Source organism: Gallinula chloropus (assembly GCF_964237585.1).
Source record: "Gallinula chloropus genome assembly, chromosome: 1".
Classification (NCBI taxonomy): domain Eukaryota; kingdom Metazoa; phylum Chordata; class Aves; order Gruiformes; family Rallidae; genus Gallinula; species Gallinula chloropus.
In genome coordinates, this window is record NC_140085.1 from 50,985,977 (window position 1) to 51,009,893 (window position 23,917).

Genomic DNA, 23,917 nt, shown 5'->3' on the forward strand with positions numbered 1-23,917 from the left:
ACAACGACCCGTCTTTTTGTCTTAACAGAGGCTGTTTTGATGGTTTGCTGAGGGGGTCTTGTCCTAGGGAACACAACTTCAGGAGTAGTTTTCCTATCAGGCGTCTCGTTATCTGGCTGGTCCCCTTGTAGTAGGGCCTCGTATCTATTGCAAGTGAATTCTTAATTCTTCACTTGCCTGTACGCTGGTCACCTTCCCGTTTAGTGACTACAGAGAAGGTGCCTGTAATGCCACGGGAAGCAGGCAAACACTGTGTTGTACCCATGCTGGCAGGAGGAGGAGAAGAAAGGCCCTGAGCTGCGACCTCCAGTCAGGGAAGTCCTCGCCTGACGACATTTTCCTCCTCGTAATGCTGCTGTAGGCCCGTCATGGCCTGGAGGGCCGGGCAACTGCCTTTCAGACACCATGGACTGCAGAGGAACACCAACATGGGCAAGTCTAGGAACAGCTTCTGGGAAAGACTGGCTTTTGCCTTGGAATTTCTTGTGGGCAGGTAACTTGCAAAAAGGTCAGGTGGGCTGTGGGGTACTGCCCAGGCTTTTGGGCGGGGCACCCTCAGGGGAAAATTTCCTCCAGACTGTCCAAACCCCCCACCCGCTTTGTGCTTCAGCTGACTCTGGGCCTGGGCGCACAGCAGAGGACGTGGGATACATTCCTGCTGGGTGCAATTCGGCGGAATGCACTTGGTTGGGCGTTGATGAGGTTTGGCAAGTCTTAGGGATGCTGTTAGCCAGGGTTTGTGTGTGTACCTGCCTGGTCTACTGCATCTTCTACCCCCTTTTTGTTGCACATGTGATACGCCCAGAAAGAGTTGTGACTGGAAGGTGATGCTCATCATCCCCATCACCAAGACAATACTCCTGCCCAGAGGCCTGGATATATTTCTGTTCCAAACTTCACAAATCGATTGGCCCGCCCTGGCGCGCTGATGACGGAGGCAGAGCCAATGCCTGCTCGTTCTGAGCTGGCGTCACTCTGCTCCTCTGTGACATCACGAGCGCTGGCCACTGCCAGGCCACCTGCTGCAGCTGCCATCGCTCAGTGCTGTTGTGACCACGCCGGGAGCAGCAGCACCTCTCTGGCTGGGAGCATCGGGACCTGTGAGCCGCAGTGTCCAATCGGAAATCAGCATTCAGAGCTTGGCACTTGACGTGCTCTGCTCGTCCTCTCCCACTCCCCGTCCACCATCAGCAGAGGCAGCCGGGCATCTCCGGTGGCCTCTGTACTCGGAGCGGAGCGGGACAGAGCGGAGTGGGGCGGGCTGTGCCCCCCTCATCCCCGCCGCTGCATGCAGCGCCTCGCCGGGCTCCTCCGGAGCCTGAGGCAGCTCTGGCCGTTCCGCCGCGCTTTGGCGACCTCTGCCCAGCACCAGGGCAAAGGCCAGGACGGGCTGCACAGCCCAGCCTCCAGCACTGACCTGGAGGACGTGCTGCAGCCGTCCTGCTTCTGCTGGTCGTGGAAAAGACCCCGCCACAACGGGTAGGACGCAGACGAGAAGTAAGGGGTGGGCAGGGCCCGTAGCAAAGGTTCCAAGCCCCTGGCTGGAAGAGCCGGCAAAGCCCAGCACAGTCGCAAGGGGCCGAGGAGCTGGGCTGCCGGCTCCACAGAGGGTTCCAAAGAATGTTTATCGATATGGTGATCGGCGCTTTGTAGATATAAACATAGAGATAGAAAAACCAGTCTAGGACAGGAGGTGGCAGACGACCCCTCTGCCCTGCTCTGCCCTGGCCTCCTGCCGTCTGCCAGCCTTGTCCCTGGACTAGACCCACTGTGGAGCTCAGCAGGCCTTATCCCCAGCAGTCAGCTGCTTTCCAACTGCCGGACCGAGCGGCTCACTTGCGCAGCTCATGGCTTTGCAGAAAGACCCAGCCCAGCCTTCCCATTGCTTTTAGAAACCCCGTCCCCTCTGTCTCTGGGTTACGTCTGGCGCAGGACTGATCGGCCACAGACTCATGTGGTCTGCGTAGGCTCCAGGCTGCCAAGGTGTGGTCTCCTTGGATGTGCTGGATGGCTGGGCAGTCCCGCTGGAGGCACAGACCAGGGCCTGGGCACAAGAGTCTGTTGGCACAGGCTCCTTGACACAGCCGAGCCAACGCACCTCCTTCTTGGATCTCTCTATACAGAATTGCCACGCAGCAGGAGGAACAGCAGAGCCGTGAAAGGATGGGGGAGAGCACTGCAGGATGCACAGGAGGCCCAGCAGTACATCAGAGCTCCTGTGATGAGAAAACTGCTGGCTCTCCCTTGGGGGAACCTGCAGGGACAGGTGCAGGTATGTCCCCTTTCCATGGAGGAAGCAAGGAGGACCAAGCACTGTTCCCAGTAACACGATGATAACTCGTTTCCTTGAGCACAGAGCATGATGGATGGGGAAAAGCAGAGAGAAATAAGCACTGACAGCCGCCTCGTGTTTCTTACTTCCTTTGTAGGTGTCCTGCCAGCAGCAGGAGCACAGGAGGGAGATGGTGCCTCCTATTCCGAGACTGAGGTACTTAGCCTTCCAACTGGCATGCAGACTCACAGCCGGTATTGCACGGAACAGAATCCCCAAGCATTTGATGTGCACTAGTAACAGAAAGTTTCCTGAACAGCTGCAGATAATTTAGATGTGCCCAGCTGAGGAAGATGCCTCCTAGTAGCACCCAGGCTCTCTCCTCTTTGCTGAGTGATAGAAACACAGAATGGTTTGGGGTGCAAATGTCCTTTAAAGATCACCTAGTCCAATCCCCTGCAGTAGGCAGGGAAATCTTCTACGAGATCAGGTTCCTCAAACTGTAGATTGGCCACCAGCAACTTCTCTGGGCAACCTGGCCCAGTGTCCCACTGCCCTCCTTGCACAGAAGTTCTCGTCCAGTCTAAATCTGCCCTCTTCCAGCTTAAAACCGGTGCCCCTTGCCCTGTCACTACAGACCTCTGTAAAAAGTGTCCCTCCGTCTTTCTATACGGAAAGGCTGCAACAAGGTCTCCCTTGGAAAGAGAAGAAGGGGGAGCATCACCTCCCTCGACCTGCCGGCCATCCTGCAGAGGGACCTAATGATGCAATCCCACGAGGAAAAGAAGCTCTCGTGTTCTCAGCTTCTTACCGGTTTCCCCATGCTCACGGCACACCGTGTCTTCCCCTTTAGAGACTGGTCAGGCAGCTGCAGCAGGAGATTGTCAACATTCTGGAGAAGGACGCCCTGACAGAAGCCTCACTTGAAGCTGAGCAGCGCTGCACCAGGGACCTTCAGGAACAGCGGCTGCAGTTGCAGGGGGAACAGGACATTTCCACAGCCAAGGTATGGCAAAAGCCTCTCTTGGCAGGGGCCCAGGCTGTTTGCAGAGAACACCCGAGAGGGGAACTGGTCCTTTCTCGGGGCCGGTACAAAAGGCAAAGAAGCAGCAGGTGTTTGGACAGGCGATGCGAGAGTGAAAGCAGTCTGCTCCTTGGTTTTTCCTGATCAAACCTGAGCTGACTCCCGGGGATTCTCATTGGGCTGTAGGAACTGCAAGAACGGCACATCCAGAAGCAGTACTATGCCATGTTCCTGGAGATGGCCGTGAAGGATGAGAAGAAGAAACTACGCCTGCTCAGGGAGGTCCAGGGCCTTCTGGCCAGCTCTCTAGCTTCAGCTGTCTCAGAGCTGGAAGAACGCATCCAATGGTAAGGAAGTAACAGGCTGTGGAAATCGCTTTCTGCAATCGTGTGAAAGCAACAGGACTGTCTTCCTGCATCGCAGGGAGGTAGCGAGCCCCGAATTTCAGAGAATCTTCTGTTTTGGACGAGGTTCTTTCACATGCTTCTATGGGGATTTGTGCTCCCGTGGACTTCTCTGGCAAGGTGTGTACTTCCTTTTCAGGCTCCAGGATACAAAGGACAGCCTGGAAGCTTTGGAGGACACTGAAGACCTCGAGGAAGCCCTGGAAGCCTTGTGATGGAAAGACCCTCGAGTGCAGGCTTTTAAAAATTAAAAAATAAGAGTGTTTTGGTTTTGAACCACGTGCATTCAGCATGTCAGTACTGCAGGTTTCCTGGATACAATGGAGAAATACACTATTGCTGTTCCAGAAGTACGACTACACTTATCACGACCACAAGAGAGTCACCAAATACACTCCTGCCAACACAACAGGCACTGAAATCGGTATTACCGCCCACCACCGAGTCACATCCCTCACTGTTACTGCCCACAAGCAATTCACAAGGTTCAACATTACAACCACAGCAGATTCACAGAACACACTACCACCAGCACCCTAGATACTACACATGTGTTCCTTAATCACCTCTTGCAGTTTTGTGTAGCTGTGCTGCTGACGTGGCACTTGGAAGCAGCAGCTACAGTGCGCTGCAAGCCCCAGACAAGTGAACATCGGCCAACTGAAGGCCAAAGCTGCTGCTGCTGCCCAGGGCCGAGCCTATCGGAGATGGTCACAGCGCCTCTGTGAATCCCATAAAGGGGAAAAAAACCACAAGCAGCCACATTTTGCCACCGGAGAAGGGAGTGAGAAGGTGTAACAAGCTGCGCGGACACCAAGGCCAGGCCCAAAGGAAGGGGAGGGGAAGAATGCAGAAAGGGAGATTGCCCTGCAGCTCGTGGTGAAGACCATGGTGGAGCGGGTGTCCCCTCGCAGCCCATGGATGAGGACGGGGAGCAGAGACACCTACGGCCTGTGAAGAGATTGATCCACCCTCAGCAGGTTTGGCAGGGGACTTGTGACTTTGCTGGGGACCAGGCCGGGGGAGTCTGGGCCCGAACGTCCGCACCCATGGAAGGGAGTCCTGCTGAGAGGCCTGTGGTGAGGAGATACCTCCCCAATAGAGAGGACCCACGCAGCAGAAGGTCGTGGATATGACTCTCGCGTGGGTGGGACCCCACAGCGCCACAGGGGAAGGGGGTCTGTGTGTGGAATGCTCCCCCCAGCTGAGACGGAAGACAACTCGGGAGGAACAGACTGAAAACCCCCATTGCCCATTCCCTGCCCCGCCCTGTGCTGTGATGGGAGTGATGAAGGGAGCAAATTTATGATTGAAGTCAAGTGTGCGAAGAGGTGAGGGGTGGGGGAGAAGTAGAAGTGTTAAGATCTGGGGAAGGAAACCAACTAGTTGAAGTCCCCAACACGGACGAGGGCTAGTGATGGCGAGACCTCTCCCAGTTGTCCAAAAAACAACTCATCAACTTCCTCCTCCTGGTCCAGTGGTCTATAGCAGACTCCCATCACTCTATCTCCCTGATTTCGTTCTCCTCTGATTTTTACCCAGAGACACTCAACCCTGTCTTCACCATACTCCAGCTCCAGGCTGTCAAAGCATTCTCTGACATACAGGGCTACCTCACCTACTCTCCTACGCAGCCTGTCTCACCTGTATAGTTTGTAACCAGCAATTGTAGCACTCCAGTCATGTGAATCATCCCACCATGTTTCAGTGATGGGAATCACATCATAGAATCATAGAATCATAGAATGGTCTGGGTTGGAAGGGACCCCAAGGATCATAGAGCTCCAACCCCCCTGCCACAGGCAGGGACACCAACCTCCAGGCCTGGATCTACACAAGCCTGCCCAGGGCCCCATCCAACCTGGTCTTGACCACCTTCAGGGACGGGATATCCACCACCTCTCTGGGCAGCCTGTTCCAGCACCTCACCACTCTTTCTGTAAAAAACTTCCCCCTCATATCTAATCTAAACCTTCCCTCCTTTAGCTTTAGTCCATTCCCCCTTGTCCTGCCATTATCTGCTCTTTTAAAAAGTCGAATCCCCTCCTGCCTATAAGCTCCCTTCAGGTACTGGAAGTCTGCAATGAGGTCCCCCTGCAGCCTTCTCTTTTCCAGGCTGAACAAGCCCAGTTCCATCAGCCTCTCTTTGTAGGGCAGGTGCTCCAGCCCTCTAATCATCCTTGTGGCCCTCCTCTGAACCCTCTCCAACAGTTCCACATCCTTCTTGTATTGAGGGCCCCAGATCTGGACACAGTACTCCAGATGGGGCCTCAGGAGGGCAGAGTAGAGAGGGACAATCACCTCCCTGTCCCTGCTGGCCACTCCTCTCCTGATGGAGCCCAGGATACCATTGGCCCTACGAGCTGCCAGAGCACACTGCTGGCTCATGTCAAGCTTCTCATCCACCACAATCCCCAAGTCCTTCTCAGCAGAGCTACTCTCAAGAAGCTATTCTCCCAGTCTGTATCTGTGTCTGGGATTCTTCCGTCCCAAGTGCAACACCTTACACTTGGCAGTGTTGAACCTCATTAGGTTCCCTCGGGCCCATCTTTCCAGCCTGTCAAGATCCCTCTGGATGGCTTCCTTTCCTTCTGGGGTGTTGACCACACCACTCAGCTTGGTGTCATCCGCAAACTTGCTGAGGGTGCACTCAATTCCGTCATCAATGTCATTGATAAAGATGTTAAAGGGCACCGGTCTCAAGACAGACCCTTGGGGGACCGCGCTTGTCACCGGCCTCCACCTGGACATAGACCCATTGACCACCACCCTTTGGCTACGGTCTGTTAACCAGTTTCTTATCCAGTGGACGGTCTACCCATCAAATCCACTTCTCTCCAATTTAGAGATAAGGATGTGGCGGGGGACTGTGTCAAAGGCCTTGCACAAGTCCAAGTAGATGACATCGGTCGCCTTCCCTTTATCTACCGATGCTGTCACTCCATCATAGAAAGTCACCAGATTGGTAAGGCACGACCTTCCCTTGGTGAAGCCGTGCTGGCTGTCCCGGATCACATGCTCTTCCCTCATGTGCTCCAACATGTCGTCCAGGAGGATCTGTTCCATGATCTTCCCAGGCACAGAGGTGAGGCTCACCGGCCTGTAATTCCCTGGGTCTTCCTTGTTCCCTTTTTTATAAATGGGAGTGACATGACCTTTTTTCCAATCCCCAGGGACCTCTCCTGACAGCCACGACTTTTCAAATATGATGGAGAGCGGCTCGGCAACCACATCAGCCAGCTCCTTCTGGACCCTGGGATGCATGTCATCCGGCCCCATAGACTTGCAGACATTCAGTCTCATGAGGCGGTCTCGGACTTGCTCTGCTCTCACAGTGGGGGGCGGATTTACTCCCCCATTTCCCACCTTGAGTTTTAGGGATGCAAGATTCTGGGATTTGAGAATTATGAGAATCCTGGCTGCCAGAGAAGACTGAGGCAAAGAACTCATTCAGTACTTCAGCCTTCTCCTCATCAGTCGCGGCCAATTCTCCTTTCTCATTTACCAAGGGGGGTACATTCTCTTTGGCCTGTCTCTTCTGGCCAATGTACCTGTAAAATCCCTTCTTGTTGTTTTTAACATCCCTTGCCAAGTTCAGTTCCATCTGCGCCTTGGCTTTCCTGATCCCATCTCTGCAAGTCCGAAGAATGGATTTCTTTAAATGCAAGTACAATACAGCATATCATAATGAATATCATTAATGAAACAGGAGGCATGTATCAGGATGGAGATAGTGTATAGTTTTATCTCTTTCTTTTTACTACAGAAAAAGCATATCTACAAGTGAAATCAATGATCAGTAATAATGAATCTATCTGGCCTAAAACGAACAGAATATGGGTCCAAAAAATAACACATCTAGACTTTTATCTTTTAAACAACTTGCTTATTTTCCTTCTTCAGAGCAGTTTCATATGAAGTCATCAGGTCTGTAGTATTAATAGAGAGGACAGGAATGCATGCAATTACGTTATAATTGGCTTCCATGGAAGCTGCTCCCCATTCTTCCAATGAGACACAGCTGAATGCACGCTAAATAATTTTCTTTACTAGGAAGGGACACTTCGGGGGTAAATTGATATTATGTACACCAAAAAATTCATGCCTAGATTTCTTTCACATTTTTAATGATATTCCAAAAAGGAGGACTTGCTTTATTTGCATACTCCTCTTTTCCACTCAAATTTAACAGTTCTGACCCCACCATTTGTTGCATTTTATCTCTCTTGTGGAATTTCTCTCTGGCTTAAGTTGCCTTAGAATGAAAACTGATTAACGTGAAAGCTGTTAAGTGGAATGAAATCAAGAACAGTTCCAAACATACTTATCCCACCAAGTATTTAATCCTTGAATGGAAACCATGTTCAATTCAGTTAGGCAATATCACAGAGGTTTGTTTCCCTAGACAACCATTGTATTTCCAGGTTTCAAAAGTTGTTACTATTAAGACAGGACACGGTACTAAGTAAAGATTTACATAAGTTTTAGCAGGACTGAAGTTTTTAATTGTCTTACAAATCTGTGTTTAAATAGCCAAATCATCTCAGAGAAAAAAATTGAATTGAGATAAATTCTTAAGATTATCAAGATAAATTCTCGAGAAGGATCTTCAGACATACAACTTCAATAAGACCAATTGTTCCTTTAATAAAGCTCCTCTGTCCTCAAATGTATTTCATATTAAAAGGATTGATCACAGATCTTGAGTTATACCTTTGTGCATGACACACAAGATATTAAAGGCCTTTCAAATCTTCACATACTCATACCCTTTACACACTGTTTTTTTATCTTAAAGGACACAGTTTAGAGGAGAGAGATACTAAAAAATCTTTAATTTAAAAATTAAGGTTAGAGAATGTTGGGGGTTAGAATCTCTCTATCTTAAAACTTTCATATAGAACATAACTGTGTGTAAGAAGTCATATTTAAAAAAAGAAAGAAAAAAATATATTAGAGATACCAAGAACTACTGTAGTAATAAAGTCCCTGAAATTCCACCTCTGTGGCAGCTGGAAAAACATATGATTATACAATTGGAGAAAAATTAAGCAAACTCTGGCTTTTTAACCATGAAAAGCAGACAGAGGCCACTCAGAAGCATAGCTTAATGTACTAGCTAAGGTCAGGGGATAAACAAACCGACTCCTGAATCAACTGACTGGATCTCTGTGGTCAGTATGAAGGAGAGTGAGAAGTGCTTATATTCACTAAGCTAAGCAGAATGCTTTCCCAGCCATAAACCAAAAGCTCTGACTTTGTAAACTACTTATTAAAAGGTCAGGATGATTGACTTGTGATTTTTTTTTTTTTCTCCTAGGAAAGTGGGTTTTTTAGCATTTTGAGGGCTAATGGCCATTTTTAGTCTTTCTTACTGGATCTTAGCTAATTTATTTGATCTGTGATAATCTTAACAGTACTTGACATCATGTTCCTTAAAACTGAAGGAGAAAGCCTTCTCCTACATTGCTAACACTGTCTTTGTGAAGTAATTGGTACAGTTGTTGCCAGCCATGTTGGTTTCAACTAGATACAATGAAAATGCAGTGATTTCATAAGAATTTTTAACTTGTACATGGGTTGCTGTGCATAATGCATAAGCAAAATTGCAGTCATGAGGCGAGTCTCTGGACACTGCACTATTTATCATATTAAAGAAAAAAGGTTTCCATAAGAATTAAAAAAACGTATTGTGGTAGAGGCATACTGAAGTAACTCCAGCATTACAAAAGATAATTAAATAGTATAATAGCATGCCTGAGATCATTGTGTAACTACAGCTTTCTCATGTTGATCCTACCTCGAATGCTTTCAACATAATGTGTTCAGTGAATGCCTTGTGAATAAAAGGCTCCATGGAACTTCATAATCCTGCCTACCACAATCATGTTTAAAAGAATAAATACTTACAAGCTGTCAGATTAATTAAAATTATTACCTGCTGATGGTACAGAAAAGACATTCAAATTTGGGGGTTTTTTTTATTTTGTATGAAAACTTTTCTTTCTAATGGTAAGGATTAGATTCTGATGCTCAGCATGACAGTACATAAAAACACAAACCCCACAAGTCTCTTTCAGATAATGACAGTTTCACAGATGAAATTTTGTTCCTCTAGGTTAGATAGATGTGAAAGATGGGAATAATGTCATTAGTGAGAATGTACCACAGTAAACACTCATTCTGGTTTTGGGGAGAGTAAATCTTCAGTTAGTTCATGGAATGCCTCTGCAGAAGACTATGATTTCTTAGTAACTGATTAAAATAACTTTAGTGCACACATTTTGCTAAATAATTAGTTTGACAAAGTAGCACAGCAGTTACAACATGGTAAAGTCATGTTTTACAGTAAACTAAAACAGATGTGAATGGATGACAATCACATGCATGGAAGCTGAAAATAAAATTGTGGGAGAAAAGTAACTATTTAAATTCCAAATTTTTAAATTCCAAAAGATTTTTTCAAAGATACACTCATAGGAAAATTATCAGTTTGATCAAATTCTAATTTCCCTACAAGCAGCACTGCTTCAACACAGGATTTAGCTTATGCTGATAGAAGCGTTAGTTCATGGTTACAAGAATGCAATACTAAACCTCTTTTTTCTTTAATCAGTATGATACAGTATGTTAACTTATTTTAATAATAAGATATGATCATACCATGCATTTAGTGGTTACAAAGCAATCAAACCAGGTTTTTGACCTCTCTCCTTCGAAATAAACAAGTAAATTTTGCTGCTTTTGCATTTTTCACACACTATGTAAAGCTGAATAGTACCCTAGCACGTTCATCCATCTATCTACTGCATTCAGCTTACATATTATATATATTTTTATTATACCCTTCATGTATTTCCTTCATGATTTTAGACTAAACATTATACTATACACTGGTAGAAATATTATGACTAATTGATAAGTCTCTACTTCCTCAGATTCTTACTGCACCACTAACATTTCCTGCAGCATTAGCATATTTGCTCTATTTTTCTAAATTCTTTAATGTGATGAATGATTTTCAACACACATAATCCTTTTACAATATTTATTATGTAACCCAAATAACATCAGGAACTAAATTGCACAGAAAAACGTAAACATAAAAGAATACATCAGTTATAGGGAAAAAATAAGCATATATACTAAGGAAGCTTAAGCTGTAGCTTACCGGTCATAGTCTCCATTGCACAGTGCTCTGACAGAAATCTTGAATGCTTGCCACACGGGATTTAATGTATTTTTTACAACTTCTGTTTTGTGGCAGATTGTAAAGCTGTAATTAAAAAAAAGAACTCTTTTGTATTTATTTACTTTTTCTTTTGTGTCATCAAACTTGGAATGAAAAGAGCTGTAATCTGGATCCACATACAATGTCCATATAAAATTTAAGGTAAGAAAAAAAGATATGCAATGAAATCAGAAGGGAGGACTGAAGAGGACAGACCTATTTAAGAGAGATTACAGACTAGGATGTTAAACAACCCTGCACTTAACATGTTTTTACCGAAACCTTCAACAAGAAGTTTGTTCAACCATTCAGTAAGTTACTTCAGGCAAGGGCAGTCTTCATCCCATTTGTTTAAACAGTGTTTGTGCAGCCAGGAATCAGTCACAGATCCAGAAAGAAAGCAGTCTGGTAAGCACCTGACTCCCACTTAGTGATTAAGAAACTGCACCAAGGGAGTCATGGCTTTCTCATACAGTTCCCTGTTTTATGTCTAGGATTTCTTAACCAGGGCTGTCTGAGGTAAAGCAGGAGATCCCATGATCAGCTCCTCTAAGGTGAAATAAAATTAATTGTTTTAATGCATTCTGCCTTCTCCAAATTATGCAAAATTACAGTATGTCTTTTGATTCCTCATCTTGGGGACTGGTGAAATCACTACTGAAATTCTACATACAGAGGTAACTAAAGTTGCCCGTTGAGGAAATACCTTCCTTACATTCCAAAGAGCTATGGTTTTGTTCTGGCTACAATTCAGAAGGCACGCCTGAAGCCGAGAGACAAAAAACAAAGCATCCTTCTGCTCATGGCTGTGAAGTATTGCCCCAACCTCCCACTGGATTCAGGAAGTGAGGAAGAATGGCACTCAAGGCCAAAAGAAACTGCATATACCAGCACTCCCAATAATGCCCAGAGAAATTCAACTAATGAACCTAATGTGAGTCACAAAGGAGCCATACCTCCTCCACGCTTGCAATTTGAGATACTCAATGTTTATTCAGAAAGCTGTTCCTATAACCTGCCTCTGAAAGAGCCAGGAACAGACACACATATATGCATACATAGGTTTACGTTAGCAACTGTTCAGTTAAGCTACTGAAACAAGTGATATCACACACACCTAGCCTTTGGTTTGATCTGATGTCAGAGACAAGGACTATCAGCTTCCAAGAAAACTTAACCTGCCAGTAGACCCCCACATAAGCAGTATGTTGACCAGAATTTAGCATGTCAAGTCTTAGCAGCAGGACAGGAGAGATTAGTCTACTTTAACAAATTAAGGAATGAATGTAGCAAACAACCACTTGTTTAAAAAAAAAAAAAAAAAACAAAGAAGGAAAAAATGAACCAGAAAACCCACCCTATTTGAAATATTTTGGAATTTTTTTTTCCTAGAACTTGGTGAAAAACATGAAAGGTATCTTCAAATATGCAGTATAAAATGTTTTTATCTAAAACAATCTTTAAGCACTAACATGTTCTGCAGTTTTCTCAATTTTCATGGAGAATTCTATTTAATTTAAAAGCATACTGTGTTTTACCAAAAGTAACACTATTATACTATTTTTACTGCAATTTTCATAGTTCTCTATATTTAGCATAACATACAACTCTTAAAACCCTGAGTTGCAGTATTTGATGTTTTTAATACAAGTTTTGTATTACTTGTATTATTCCTATACCACATGATATACTTAAACCCAACAAACATTATAAAAGAAACACAGCTTAATCTGACAAATATAAAAGAGTTAAAACTATATTATCATCTGCAAATAAATGTTTAGCATCTACCTGCCATCTTCATTACTTCGATGGAATACAAGGAAAGGATCAGATTTGCCAAAGAAGTCCTTCTTGTCTAGTTTGTTTGCACAAAATTGCATTAAAACTGAATCCTGAAATGGGTAATAGAGAAAAATTACATACAGCATGCACTTTACTACATTAAAATAAAAAAAAACAAAACCGTGATTGACAACCATACAAATACAAAGCAAAATAAACAAGGATATCTGCCTTCTACATATTCACATTGCTTACAATGCAGTTTGAACTGCTGAAAACACAAATCCTTCATAGGGCGGTGCAGAGGATATTAATTAGTAGAGTTAATTTCTATGCTAAATGACACAGTTGTTTTCTAATAAAGTTGGTTGAAGCAGATGCATAGGCAAGGAACGTGTATTAGAACTAACTTTTAAACACCAGTGAGACGTGACTAAGACTAATTCACTTCAGTGACTGACACCTGCAATTGTCTGCTCCTGCTGTCTGTAAAGCAAGGAATGTGAGGAGTATAAAAGCAAAGATAAACCTGCAGACTCACCTAATTGGGGCAGGGCTGGTGGAAGACTGGTCCATAAAGAAACAAGTCTACGGGTTTAACAGCAGCAAGAGGAAGATTAGGGAAAATGTGGGCTCACCATTGAGTGGGGGAGGGGATCAGGTGACAGAGGACATGGAAATGTTTGTGTTTCTCATAGCCTTCTATGCCTTGGCCTTTCCAGGTAAGATTTGTCTTCAAGAATCTTGGGCACTTAAGATCCAGACCTGAGAAAGTCTGGAACAAGGATGACTTGTCTCTAGTAGAGGAGGACCAGGTAAAGGAATTTTTAAACAGACTAAATATACATGAGGCCACAGGATCTGATAGGATGCACCTGTGAGTGCTGATGGAGTTGGCCAACATCACTGTGAGGTCATTTTCAATTATCTTTGGAAAGTCATGATTTTCAGAAGTTCCTGAGGACTGGAAGAAAGGAAATGTCACTCCTGTCTCTGAGAACGGGCAAGGAAAAGGATCCAGACCAGTCTATACTCAATCTCTGAGAAGGCAATAGAGCAAATAATCCTAGAAAACATTTCCAAACACAAGAAAGACAAGAAGGTGGCTGTCAAGTCATCTGCATGGATTTACAAAGGGGAGAACCATGCCTGATTGACCTGAAGCCTTCCCTTATGAAATGAGTGGCTCAGTGAATGATGGGAGATCAGCAGATGCTGTTTATCTTGACCTAAGCATGGCCTTAGACACTGTCTCCCTAGATACTGATTACATAATATCCTTGTTCACAAACTAATGAATTACAGACTGGATAACTGGACAGGGAGGTGGACAAATAGTCCACTAGATAAAGCATGCCTCAATTTTCAAACTGGTTGAACTGTTGGGCTTTGAAGGGTCATGGTAAGTGGCACAAAGTTCAGCTGGAGACCAGTCACCAGTGGTGTACCCCAGGTGTCAAAAATGGGGACAATAATAGTTAATATTTTCATTAATGACCTGGATGATAGGACAGAGTAGATCCTAAATAACTTTGCAAATGATTCAAAAGTAGAAGTAGCAGCTGATACACCAGATGGTTGTGCTGCCATATGGAGCTACACTGGAGTACTACATTCAGTTCTGGGCTCCCCAGTGCAAGGCAGACTTGGGAACAGCAGAGTTATTCCAGCAAAAGGATCACTAAAATGATTAAGGGACTGGACCACGTCTCATATGAGGAAAGGCTGAAAGAGCTGGAATTACCTGCTTGGAGAAAAGGTTCAAGGGGTTCTTATCAATCTGCAAATGGGATGGGAGGGAGTAAACTGACTCTGCTTAGTGATACCAAGTGAAAGAACAAGTGGTCATAGGCACAAATTGGAATGCAGGAAACTTCATTTCAATACAAGAAAAAACCCTTTTTACTCTGAGTGTGGTGAAACACTGAAACAGAGACCGTGAAGTCCCCTTGGACATACTCCGAACCCGACTGCACAGAGCCCCAAAGGTTGGACTAGATCTCCAAGGTCTCTTGCAACCGCAGCAATTCAGTGATTCTAAAAATCTTTGCCATTCTGAATATGATCAGATAAGAATTAATCCAAATACTGAATAACCTCAGGTAGGAAAATATCACAGAGAAAACATGTGACAGCTGGTGAGACAGAGCAAGAGATTGTGTGAGAGTGTGCACATGAAAAAGCATGACAGAGAATGTGAAAGAGTGCAAGAGAGAGAGACTGAGTCCCAAATTCTTTACAAGCTCCTTTCAGTGACTTTGAACTACTCATAAGTAAAATTTGAGTGTGGTGTATCTGGAAGAACATGAAGGCCTTGCAAGACACCTCATATTTGTCTTCATTAAAAAGGAAAGAAAAAACCAACCCTACAACCTGTTCTAGCTATAGATTTTATAACGTTTGTGACTTTTAAATAGCTTTCTACAACTGAGGTAATAATGCTGGTCTTGGAGGATAAACCCAGGAAAAAAAAATGCCTTTAGTCTCTTTTAAGGCTACCAATAAATGCTTGGGGGGATGGCAAACATCTCTTATCAATGGTAGAAGCTTAACTTGTTGAGAAATGTAGAAGCACAATTTGTGCAGGAAATAAATAAAGTACCCTTTTTGTCATGTGATAAAAGTGTGAACGTTTTCATTGTGTAGTATGTACAAAGGTATGAGCTGATGTAAAACAGAAGGGAAAGAGAGCTTCTTTCCATGACCATATTTATTGATTCATGTTGGTAGCATGGGGATTTCCTACTGTAAACGGCAGTTAAATGAGACCGAGTCAGAACACCCTATTAATGTAACTGTGCAGGACCTGCAGGTTGCTTGGAAAAGGTAAGTGAGATCTGACCCCACGTGCTACTTGTATATACCACTAACACCACTTCTGCAGAGAAATAATAAAAACTTGACTAAGCTGGAAGTTAGGCACAAAATTAAGAATTTATTTTTACTGCAATTATTTAATGAACTTAGGAGAATAAGGCCTAAACAGTCAGCTATCAGATACGATAGTAAAAAGAGATATATGTCTATTACATAAATAGAAAAAAAAAACCATTTATGATGTGGTATAGAAGTTAGAAGTTACACAAAAGGTGAAGTATTACCCCCTCACAAAAACGAACCCCCAAGCCTCAAGGTACTTTTTGTAGGTCTACGTATCTAATCTTGTACTGTCCAGATCCCCTACACATTCTCATCCAACGCCCAATACTATTGCTTTTCTTAATTCAAGATTTGCTATCTTGTCATTGCAAACTCTATGGCTATTAACATAAAACCTTTTAATTATACAGTTAAAAATTCAAAATTTTACTTTGATGTTCATGTAATGACAATATTCCACAACAGATACATAATGTGACATCTGAAACAAATGGATCTTTGTTTAAAAAATGGATATTAAGCTATAAAATATGATTAATTAGTTTAGTTTAGTTACCTTTTTAACTAAATACATTATACCTTTAAAATCTGCTGCAGCGTAAATCACCAAATCTTTTTCATTTTATTTTTCAAAAAGCAATGAACACACACTTACTCTGCAACAGCCTAGCTCTTCTGCTGTTACTATGACTGTTCCACATTTCTTCCCAGGAATTCCTCTGTAAGAAAATAAAATGACATCACCTCAGTTCCTTAATACCATTTGTGAAAGTTACAACTGACACAGATAAGCTTGCAAATTACAAAACCAATGGCATGCTATAGAGTTTCCCTTTTCTGTCACTTGTCCTGTGTGAAAAAAGTTGGGTGTTCCTAAGTGAATTGGAAATGAAATGCATATTTATTCTAACTAGCAAGAAAGCAGGAATTTCAATTTAAAAGTGTAAAAAGCTTAAATGGGATGAAATTACCATATCAGAATTCTCTTTTCCACCCTCCCATTGATGTTTTATTTAGAGAGGACCCTACAACTTTCTGATGTGAGAAAAGCATCCTTTTGCAATTTTTCCTTAAACAAAAAAAATCGAAAACATATTTAAAATATAATCCAGCCTTATTTTTCAACATTTATTATGAAATGTTTATGAAGACACATAATAATACAACCATTGTATCAGACACAGCATTTGCTAAAGAAATTACAATTCACCCAGCAAATCAAAGCAAACTGCTGCAAGACCAGAAAGCACAAACCAGATCCTCAGCATAAAAACCAACACAGAAATGGAAAGGCCACACACAACCCGACAGTATTCAGTGCCAGTTGCCTTTTGGGGATGGGGGGAAAACAGGGATGACACACATATGTGAAGTACAGATACTGAGATGAAACTTTTTTCATTATACTATTCTGCAATTTTATAATCTCTAATTATTAGTCTGTCCATTAGCATGCACCCTGGCAATTACTTCTAGATTTTTTTCTTCAAAACTAGTGCTATTTCTAAAGCTGATTTTATTTCTAGTTCTTTATTTCTTTACCTCTTTCTTGAAAATAATTGTTTGAATAAAACTAATTTTCCAAGAAGACATTAAGGTAAAACTATATTTTCAGATTGATTGTATTTTTTAGGTTTTTCTAAGAGAACTAGAGGGCACTCCAGTTCTTCTGTTATGATAAAACTTAATTTAAACAGGTACTGTTGTTCTTCTGTCACTTACTAGTTTCCTTAATCCTATGGAAATTTTTGAAGTGCTCTACACCTTCAAGCTCAGCAAGACTGCGGTACAATAAAAAACTGGTGTGAACATAGTTCTTAGAAGCAGATAAAAGTTTAGGAATGATGAAGAGGAGCAAACACTGATGCAAATTTATGCAAGCTCGCTGAAATTCTTGTTTAGAAGTTGCTACATATAAGCAATACATCAGGGAATGCTGCTCCTGTACCATGGCTGTCATTTATTTGCCAGTAGTCAGAGAACTACTGGACTGCACACCTGGACCTCCCTCGTGCTACACGGCAAGTCCAAACTCCACAAGGAAAACAGTGGAACCACAGAAAGGGAACCCATTCAAATTATTGTTGTGAAATTTTAAGTGGCCATTTAAATACATACAAAACTTATGCTACTCTTCCACTTCAGGCAGTGTGACTTTAAGACTAAACAGGAGTGTCTTTTGTCAAGGAACAGAAAAAAATTTAATCTGGTCACTCCAAACATTACACATTTTATCAGCATCTCCAAATCATATGAATTTAAATCTGTTCTGTAGCACTGGTTCTACAGAACTGAACTGACAATACAGAATTTATGTTGAGGATAGTTTCCCTCGAAGGGGTTACAGGTCAGGGTTTGTGGGGTAATACTGAGGCAGTGTGTACTGCGTAACTGCTGTCAACTCCAACACTCAGTGCTAGTTATCTTCTGACATGTGGATACAGAAAATGTGCTAGTTTTGGCACGACTAGGGTGCAAAACCTACTGGTTTGAAAGCCCAGAACCTGTAGATGTGCTACAGTGATCACCTATTTTGAGACAGTTATTTGAGGGAGAAAGTAATTTGACTGTTAGAGAAACTGAACAGAAAACCATCATCAAACAAAAGGTCCTCAACAATACCAGCATCTGTCTAGACAAGATACGGTCTTGAGGTATAATTATTGTCTTCTTAGAACAAATGATTCCACAATTGAGATATCACATCTGCAGCACCTAGAGAAGTTTCAAAGGAAACCCTGAAGACCACTTGGGCTTTAACAAGAACTGAAAGCAGGACCTTCCCAGAACTGGTGAAAAAAGTCTGAGAATGGTGACAACCATCTGTGAATTAAAAACTGAGAGTTTAAACAGTCTCCAATTTTGCAAGCTGAAATTACAGTAAGGCAGAGGATGGAACATTTTTCAGATCATTCAAAAATTTAGTCTTATCCCTGAATTTACAGAAGGTAGCCCTCTGGCCATCATAATCACAGAGAAGAGGAAAGGACAAATACATAGGAAGTCCTAGTTCCTGAGTTCAGATGTTTTCCTATCAATTATGTTCACAGTGAGATGTCAGGAGAAAGAACTTCCCCAAAATAGGCCAGCTGGCTCCAGTACAGCCTCATTAGCAGGCAATGGCACTCAGATGTGAATAACTAGCATGGAATGCTCATTAAGCTTTGCAATGGCTCTGCCTCCTCATTAAAGGGAATCCCTACAGGAATGCACTCAGATCCTGAAAGAAGAATTGCTCAGTGATAAATGTGGCTAGCATCTTCTCTCTAAGAAAGCAGAACAAGCAAATACCTAACTCTGAATAATGTCTTGGAAGGTGATGCTCCCTTGAGAGAAAAAAATAAAACTGTGTCATTTCTGGAAGTAGATACATCTGAACCTCAGCCTTTCATGCTAATATAACTGGATGTGAAAAGGCCAGTCTGAGTAAATCTTGCACATGGAGCTTGTCTTGAGAAGGCATTTAATGAATCTAGTAACCCAATAGGTAAAGAGAGCAAACATTACTGTTAAAATATCAGATCCTCCATTTCACCTGCTTTCTATGACTAGATTTATTTTTCAAGAGAAATTATTGAGAGCAAATGTTCACCTCTGTATGTAGCCAGTCTGTAAAATAAAGTACCTCATTAAAGCATGTTCTTGAGCAAAACCACTCATAATCATGGGGATAACAGGCTAGTGTACTATCATGCTGAGAGCAAGAGTCTTCTGTCACAACGTGTATCAAATTCAAATCCTTAACAGTGTCAGAAACCGAGAAGGAGGTTCTGTAGGCATCCTCAGACCTGCCAAGACCAAATACTATGAGGTTCAGGCCTCAGAAGCATAGTTTGCTGACACTTTTAAGACCAATGAAACAGCAGGTCATGCCTGTCATGAAGCCGAAGAAGAAAAACGTCTGTGTATCTTCACTTTTGCCCTCACCATGAAGTTTATTAGAAAGGTAAGTTTCATCCTGCCTGACAGACACCGCAAAGGTGACCACCTCGGCTTGAGATGTTTTACCTTCATTCTGATGGACAAGAGTATCCTTTGATGGCAGACCTTCTGAGGGAACTTTCCCTGGAGATACGCAGCCTGCCTTGGAGTTGGCCAGCTCATGGCAACTATGGAGTCCTGCACCAAATAAGGCTTTTGTAGATGCCTGAAGCAGACAGATTGAAGGTTGAACCTTCAAGTCCTCAATAATTTTAATTTTGAAAGTGTCAGAGCTTACTTTAATGCCAACCAGAGAACAGAATCCAAGCTTCTCAAGCTGCTTAAGTACAAAAAGTGCAACTTTAGTAAGGTAGCTGATTGGGAATAAAACAGCACAGGCCATTCTCTTCTTTGTACATCCATTGGCAGAGAACAAAAAAGCAAAATGTTAATGATCTTCAGAAACATTGTGAGAGAAAAAGCTCTGATCTCAAGTGACAGCTTTGTAAAGAGAACTGTAAATTCAAAGCAGTAAATATCCTTAGGAATAGAAGGCGTGCAATACTATAAAGCGAATTATTGTTATTTAAATATTAAGAGACATTAAACACAAGTTTCTAAGTAAACAATCCTGAAATGCAATGCAATGAATAAACACAGCAAATGTCTCCTAGACACCAAGGTATCCAGACCTCAGAGAGTCCAGAGTGAACAATCAACCAGGCACAGTTGTTTAGCCACAGCACTGTCAACAATGACAAAATAAAACCTAAACACTGGGAAGAGCTGATAAAGTCATGAACACTTTCTCATTAACAAATATCTACCTGCACCACATACACAAAAAAAAGTGTATTTCAAAATCTTCCAGGGAGGAAACTGATTTGGGTCCGTTTAGTAACTGCCATACAATAGCATATCACAGGCTAGACCTGAACAATGCTTATTTACCCAAGATAAAACATATTTCACAGTTGTGTGGTCCTGTATGATAACTATAAGATCTTTTTTCTATAGAATCTTCACTAATATTTTCTCCTTTCTGAAAGCTAGCCTCAAACTTTAAATTTGTTAGTCACTTCAGCCTTCACTTAACCTGTACCAAGTGATACAAAATTGCTGAATGATATTTAATCTCCATTTAATATAAGTTTCAGGAATTTTCTCAGGAAAAAAAAAAAGTGTAGAGTGTTGAATGATTTACTCCTTTGAAGACAGATAGAGCTATAAAGACCTTCAAGAAGTCAACAGGATTTGTCTTCCTAAATACATGTCTTCAAAATCAGCACCTTTCTCTGATCAAATCACCACAGGCTTTCAGTAGAGTCAACTGACAACTAGTCAAAACAGTCAATGGAGTTGCAACAGTGCAATGCACTGTGGCAGTAAGCAAAAGTTAGACCTAGATAGTGAAAAGCTAGCAAATATTTTGTTTAGTAGACCTAAACAAAATAAGGTAAACCCCTTATCCCCATTGACAGGATAGACAGTGGTTTCGTGCTCAAGTGGACAGTCAAAATACACAACTGACCTGCTCATTATCAAGAAGTAAAAACATGTCTAGAACAAATAGATGGTGTGTGTTCCCACCCCACAGTTCTGAGGCTCTCCTAGGACAGCCCTGGCAGGAGCTGGGCGCAGGCTGTTTCTCTAACTGGGCTACTGGAGCTTCCCCACCTGTCTCATACCTCTGTTCCTTTGTGAAACAGGACTTAATGGGCTCTCCTGGGATGAGTGTGGAAGCAGCCAGGGCAAAGTATTATTTGGGCTCCCCACCTGCCATTGTAATTCATTTGTAGAGAAGCTTTTCAATCATGTAACCTAACACACCTCTTATAATATAAAACTTCTTATACTTGTCCTCAAGTCTATTTCCTGGACCATTTTTATTAAAGTCGAATATCCAGAATGGGATTATAACCACAGTATTTGTATTAGAAATATGATCATCTGATCAGCTGATTCTTCATTATTTGTTTGTGTGTTTTGGGTTTTTTTTTTTTTTTCAGGAGCTAAATTACAGTTAGAAGTTTCCTACTGCTCTAGAGTAGCCATAATCTATTAAACAGTAATTTAACACTCATAACACTGATGCAATCAATTTCAGGGTTGGGTTTTTTTTTTTAATTTGGTTGTTTTTTTAATTTTACTTTTTTTTGCGTGGGTAGAGTTAAGTTTTAGACAATATTTATTTTATTGCAAATAATTTGTTATTAACTACTGAAATTGAAGATCATCTTTAAATTTAAGATTCGGCTGCAAACCTTAATGACAACAGAAAGTAATGCAGTTTTAAAAGTATGCTTTTCTAGGGAGTTTTTCAAGTTATTTAAGGAAGTGATACAGTGAAGTAATATTATTTCTAACACATATTATATTACTGAGTGCACAGGTGTGTTTTTAAGTTAAAACAGTGCGTTTGTAAGAGTTCTAAATTATGCTGCAGTTACTGAAGCCTTCCTCAACTGTAGAGCTGAAGAAATTATTTACCCATAAAATGAAGTAGTTCCTAGTGTGCACAGGGAAGGGTAATAGTAAGGAACATGTAGTGATATTAATAGAACTCTTTATGTACAGGTTAATTAAGGCTTTGATTTAAAAATGAATAGTGCAAAAAGTACTGATGTTAAGTCCTTAGGGCAGGAAGGTGAGGAGGGCAGGAAAGGTTGGGAGGTGGTGCAGGGGGGATTATTAGGAACTTGTGCTAAAGACTGAGTCTGTAAATACAGTGATCAGGTGATAGTACTATATTTGGAACCCTCAAAATTCAGTAAAAAAGCATTTATTACCGACCTCAGTTCTGAATATTAAAGAGCTTATGAATCATACTGTTAAAGGATGTTGCCGCCTTAATGATCACAGCACTCATGGAATTCAGCAAGTGAACTAACAGCTTACATTTGTCACAAATCATTTTGAATCATCTGCAGTTGGCTGTAAATTAGGGAAAACAAATCAAAGACTTATTTTGATAAAACTCTAAGTGCAAATGTTTTGCAAAGACTTTTCAAGTTTTTAACATTTTTGCTCCATTTTACAGTATGAATTGTATTATAAATGAGTCCCACCGAATAGCTGAAACTATTTTACTTTCTACAAAACCCAAATGATTGGAAATAAGACATTTGCAGACAGAATTAAGTCAAGGCTAATGGACTGGAAGGGCATAATTGCAGGAATGCCTCTCCACAAAGCACTGCTAGCCAACCCCTGACATTTATGATTCAAAAGGATTTGTCTCAGTACACATTAATCTCAGAAATTCAAGTAGATTAAATCCCATCAAAATATTTTCTAAACTTAAAACATAGTTAAGGAAAGTCTACCATGGTTTTTGTAACAGAAATACTTCTTTTACTTTAAAATAAAGTTTTAATGATTTCGTAAGGACCTTAGATTAAATTACAGGAAAAGTATGGAAATTCTCCACTTATCTATTTAAACTTTCTGTTCTGAACTGATTTTTTGTACAGAAAGAGTTCTAGAGACAACCCAAACTTACTCTTATCACAGAAATAGGAAGCTTCAGCTGATTTTTCTTATGCTTGTGTTACAATCATAAAAAATTAAGAATTTAATTGTATGAAGTATTGAGAAGAGTTTTTATCATGACAGCTCAATGCTTCAAAGTTTTTGAAAGAGAAAATTATAGCTATCATATGTGTGTCTCCTTTAAGCTGAAGACTGTTTTCATCAAGATGAAATGCTTAAGGCCACCTCCACAAAACATATCATCAGGCTATTTCACACAAACTAGAAAACTGCTTTTTTAAAATTTGTTTTATCAATTACCTTATGTTCTTTACATAAACAAGAAAAGAGTCTTTAATAAATTCTAGGGAAAAGGCAAACATTCCTGTATTCTGGATACTGATAACAAAGAACTTCTGAGATTTTTCACAGACCTCTAAGCTACTACTCAAACTAATGATTAAGTTTGAAGTTGGCCAGTACAGGATACAAAATACATTAATGAAAAGATACGTAGTGGGTAAACCATATAAACCGCTAAAGATAGATATGAAAAGGGTCATCTGTGTAACAGGAATGATTAATTACATCAAACATATACACAGAATAAAACATAAGGCTAGGATCTTATTTCTTACGAATTTTGCATTGGGCTAGTAATGCATCATTAATATAACTCAATTAGGGAGTTTTCATGTATTTGCACTTATCTAACTATACTCTGAATTTTGCAAGTTGTTTAGTTCATCCAGATCATGGTTCTTGTTATCTGAATACAGTCAGAACATGTGCCCTGTGCAGTGTTTTCACCAAAGATTGGCCTAGGATAATATAAAGCTTGCTAAGCCCGAAAACTTCATCTGCCCTTATAGGGAAATCAATGATGAAGAAAAGTAAATGAAGTAACCCTGGTGTATTACTCATAATGA

General features: G+C 41.7%; 1 protein-coding gene across 1 annotated transcript in view; it reads right to left on the reverse strand.

The window, feature by feature from the left end:
- CPNE8 (copine 8) overlaps nt 1–23,917 on the reverse strand; it is a gene marked incomplete at its 5' end in the record, with an annotated part of 104,295 nt that overhangs the window by 40,359 nt on the left and 40,019 nt on the right. Inside the window, 3 exons of the mRNA XM_084279247.1 lie at nt 10,872–10,976; nt 12,723–12,826; nt 16,252–16,315. Of these exons, the coding sequence (XP_084135373.1) occupies nt 10,872–10,976; nt 12,723–12,826; nt 16,252–16,315 (273 nt within the window). The remainder of the gene's footprint in view (nt 1–10,871; nt 10,977–12,722; nt 12,827–16,251; nt 16,316–23,917) is intronic.